We start from the raw sequence: 4,688 nt of genomic DNA, 5'->3' as shown, positions 1-4,688 counted from the left end.
ATATCATTCATCTCAATAAAACCAAATAAATCTTATACCACCCATTACAACATAACAAACTATGAATATAATAAAATAAATTCAAACTAGGATAACAAAATTTGATCAAAATCACTTTATAATCTAATTTAATAGTGCCATACTCAAAACACTCATAAAGCTATTGGGTCTTGATATAAAAGAGTTGAGTAGAGTAGATTGGTCTCTTAGCATAATTGTATCTTTCTAATATCTTTTCCCATGCATAATTGGATTACGGAGGTTTCAAAAACTATACCATACAAAATAGTATATTATTACTCTAAGACGTCATGACAATCTTTTCATGGTAGTATTTGCTTTTAATTCTTGGGAAATCTATACACAATTCTCTCTCCATTACTATGAGCATGGGCATGAGCATGGAAAAGAAGAAAGGAAAAGCTTCCTCGAGATCATTGAATGTCATGCAAAGGGTTGAGATTGATTGATGATTACAACAATCAAGCAATGTGGGGATCAGTTATGAGAGTTTGTTATCCAAACATGTCATGTTTGTGCTCGCCCTAAGTAATCATGCCACTCCTGAGGCACAACACTTGTGTGTATGCCCTAAAACTACTCACCATTTCTATTACAAGGGAAGCAAGTCAATTTATTACCATTTCCCTTTCCTTTTCCCAAGTCTCATACTAGGTAGGTAAGCCATGAAAGCGAGAAACCTTGTCTAGTTTTATTATTATTATTGATAGAGATGAAGAATGAAGATATTTAAACTTGAATAATAAATGAAAAAAGAGCTTGGGGTTGAAGAAAAGATGGCCATGGATGGCTTTCGTTTTTAGCTTTTACACCGACCGATATATTCGCTCCAACGTTTTAGACGGCATGAGGCAGAGGGGACACGTGGCAGCTGCGAGGACAGGGAATCCCGACCATCCGCATCTGATGACGACAACTCGGTCAGGTGGGACCCGCTGCGGGTCCCACAGAGCACCGACCGACGCCCCCCGGGCCCACCGCCTCACCACCTTTTTCCCATTCTGTCTATTTATCATTCCCTACATGGCGGCGCTCTCACTCACCCCCCCACAAAATTCCCCCCGAATTGCTGCTCTCACGTTTTCTGCCTTCCAAACGTTAAATTCTCCTTTCTCTTCTCTTCCCATCTCAACTCTCTTTTCTTTTCTTTTCATTTCTTCCAATCCATTCTGGTTTGGTTTGGTTTTGTTTATTCAATCTCCTCACGTCTTTGTACAACTGAGGTGGGCTTCTCAGATTCGGATTGGGCAACATATATAAATATGTTTATGTTTGATTTTGAGGCCTGAGATTGTGCTGTTCTCCTCTCTCTCTCTCCTCCTTGGGATGTCTATCTAGTGGAGTGGAGAATAAAGTATATGTTGTGTAACAGTATCAAGCACTAGCAGTTTTTCCTTGTAAAACGAATGGTTATGAGCTCTGTGGAAGTTTGCATGGATTCCAGTACCAAATGGCAGCCGGTAAGAATATCCCATCAATTGCACTTGCATCCTCATCCTCACCCTATTCTTTCATGTTTGGGGGAGATCATAATTAGGGCATATTCTCTGTTTTGCTTTTGGTTTTATGTTTCGTTCAAGAGGGAAAGTAGGAAATTCATCAAATTCTTTGTAAAATAAGTAATAAGATCTCTTGGAGAAGAGGTGTGAGAGATGAGGAGTGGTATCATTTATCAAGTTTTCACTGTCTATGAGTGTTAGATTTGTTAAGCTTTTGAATTAAATTGTGTGTAAAATTTCATGATCTTTTAATGAGAACGGAATTGAGAGGGTAGCTTCAGATTTTCCACTCTCAAACTAGACAACTTAAAACATAAAACATAAAACACAGAGAAAATAGAGCTGTATCATTCTGTGAAGATTCTCAGTTTCCATAATGGTTTTGTTTTGCCATGCTTGAAGACATCTTTAGGTAAGTGTGTATTTGTTTGGGAAGTATCTAAGTTCTTTCTTTCTTTATTAAAGATTTGTGTGTTATTCACTGATGGGTGCTTCTGCAACTTCTAAATGCTTCATAAACTACTTCTTTCTTCAGTTTCTCAGCTGCTAGTGACGAGAGAAGTACTCTTATTGCATATGTGATTATATAAGAAACGAAACCTTTTTGATTTTGTCAGTGATCCAGTAAGAAATTTTAGCTGAGGTTTTGAGCAGCTGATTTGATATTAAGTCAGTTGGGTACCTGTTGAATTTTCTCCAAAAACACCATCTTAGTTTTTTCTACAGTTATGTTTCCTAGTTTTGTCAAATCAATGAATCGTGAGTCTCTGACAAGTGTTCAGAGCGTAGAAAGACAGGGAATTAGAAGTTTAATGATCTTACTGCCTGATCTGATGTCCCAAGAATCAAAACTATAATGAAAAGTAACGGCTGGTTTGTTTTTTTCTAATCATTCTCATTCGTGATCAAGCACAATCACATCTCTTGTATGTGATTCAGTACGGCTTTATGGCAGAGCATGATGCTAAATACGTTATTATACCCACAGATTAACTCTCTTTTATTTCTTATTTCAAAGACTAATAACCACAGATTAACTCTCTTTTATTTCTTATTTCAAAGACTAATAACCATAACATAAATGGTGTGCTAATTACTTGCATAATTGGGTTTCATAATGTCAGAACATGATGCAGGAGAGAGGACTCGTAAAGCCACCGGGAGAAATGCTGTCATGCTCTCAGCCCTTGTTAGAAAGGAGGCCGGTGAAACAGCAAACAGATCAGCAAGCCTTGAAGTGTCCTCGCTGTGATTCAACCAACACCAAATTCTGTTACTACAACAATTACAGCTTATCACAACCCCGGCATTTCTGCAAGACATGTAGAAGGTACTGGACCAGAGGGGGTGCACTTCGAAATGTTCCTGTTGGAGGGGGTTGTAGAAAGAACAAGCGTACAAAGAGATCAGGAATGGCTGACATTCATTCAGGAATACCACCACCACCAACACTTAATTCATCATCCTCTGGACAATTGCTTGCTCCATCTTCAACCGACCTAGCTATGGCAAACCCTTTGCTTCATCACAATCCAGGGACTTCTATGCATTATGGGCTTCCCACCAGTGGGAATGATATTAATCTCATCTTTGCAAGAATCCAACAAGCTGCAAGACTTGGTGACAGATCTTTCATGTCCAATTTCAGTGGTGGGAATAATATGGGTCTTGGCCAATCCGCCATGAATATGCCTTCAAACCTTGTTTCATCTCTTCTCAACAACTCACATTCAGCAGCACTCAAGTCATCTTTCAATGGCTTTGAATTTCCTGCCCCAATTAGCTCTCGCCATGATCATGGAAATGAAGATTATTGCTCATTTCTTGAAGCCAATCCACATATGACACCTCCACATAGCAATATGGCAATGTTCAGTGTTCCCACATCAGGAGATAATATGATGAATGGTGGTAATGATTCTTCTATTCCTTGGACAAGATTGAATCAGCCACCAAAACATCCTCTTTCACTTATGCAAGATGACCACCATCATGCAATCAGTGAGGGACATGCCTTGGCTCCTTTTAGTTGTGAGGAGCATTCAGCAGATAAATCAAAGGTGAAAGTTGAGGAACCAGATCAAAATAGGCTTGTTTCGGATTGGCAGATGGTACCTGGTGCATCAGAAAATCTATTTCATAGCGGTGGTGATACATCTGATTATTGGAATGGAGGTTCATGGCCGGATCTCATTGGCTCATCCACCAGCCCATTAGTTTAATAGTTTGAGAAACAAAATTATCATATGAGGGGCATTCATGTGAAAGTTTTTGATAAGTAGTACTCAGACAGCCTCCATTGGAATTCGAAAGAGTTCAGAAGCTCATCAATTGCTCAGCATTGCCAATTTGGGTGAAGATTTTACAAGGCATGACATGAGCAGTATTTTTTGAGAGGGGAGAACCGGATTGACATCCAGATAATACAATTTTCTTTCTTTGAAGTTTTTTTAATCTTTTCAGACTTTTTTTGCCTTCATCTATAAATTAGGGTTAGGGTTTCCTTTCGGCAGGGTTTCTTTTTAGGTGTGCTTGTGAGGATACAATGCCTGAGGCTTCAGATCTGATATTGTTGGGCTAATTCTGGTTAACCCTTATACCTCTCATTTGCTTTTATGTCTTTTTTGGTTGTTCAGCTGCCATGGTTGAGCCTCTCCAAAGTTTTGGCAGCCTCAAGGAGGAAAACAGCTTAAATTGTATATATCAAGTATAGTACACTACTTGTCTTGTTTAGATTCAGTAATGTTTGTTGGGAACCATTTATAGTAATTGAACTGACTATATAAAGAGGATAATTGTAAGCCTTTTCTAGAGTGCTGGCATGAATGCCGAGGCTGCTAAAATTGATAAGTTTGTTAACAGAAGTTGCTTGATTTGTGTTGGGTGTGCCTAGTACTTGAAACAATAATTTGTTGTGTGACAAAAGAAGGATATATGAAATTGAATTCTCCATAAAATGTAATGAAAACGCTACTATATGAGAAAATTAGAAATGAAAAAACAGAAAAAAAAGAAAAAGAAAATTATTAGTTTAGGAATTATTTTGAGCAAAATGTTATTTTCCCGTTTTAAGATGATGTATGAGAAACAATTGTTTAGTATTATATAAGGCTGCCATGATGCAGAGATTTGAGGAAAATCCTCAGTAAGAAAATGGGAAAAGCAAGC

General features: G+C 38.1%; 1 protein-coding gene across 3 annotated transcripts; it reads left to right on the top strand.

Annotated features, from left to right (window-relative positions):
• Positions 1-1,070: 1,070 nt before the first annotated feature.
• Positions 1,071-4,384, top strand: LOC149543675 (uncharacterized). 3 transcript variants are annotated; one of them, XM_089798428.1, is made up of 2 exons: positions 1,071-1,481; positions 2,645-4,384. In XM_089798428.1, exons 1-2 carry the CDS (start codon positions 1,428-1,430, stop codon positions 3,740-3,742), a joined length of 1,152 nt encoding a protein of 383 aa, XP_089654554.1. In that variant the 5' UTR covers positions 1,071-1,427; the 3' UTR covers positions 3,743-4,384. The 3 variants fall into 3 exon arrangements, with proteins under 3 accessions (XP_089654554.1, XP_089654555.1, XP_089654556.1); XM_089798429.1 differs by having other exon boundaries at positions 1,077-1,481; positions 2,657-4,384; XM_089798430.1 differs by lacking the exon at positions 1,071-1,481 and adding an exon at positions 1,790-1,932.
• Positions 4,385-4,688: the final 304 nt, after the last annotated feature.

This window comes from Cupressus sempervirens, chromosome 8 (genome assembly GCF_028749045.1).
Source record: "Cupressus sempervirens isolate cs-2001-9-10 chromosome 8, ASM2874904v1, whole genome shotgun sequence".
In the NCBI taxonomy this organism is placed as follows: domain Eukaryota; kingdom Viridiplantae; phylum Streptophyta; class Pinopsida; order Cupressales; family Cupressaceae; genus Cupressus; species Cupressus sempervirens.
The sequence above is the reverse complement of the archived record's forward strand: the minus strand, read 5'-3'. Positions and strand labels throughout refer to the sequence as shown.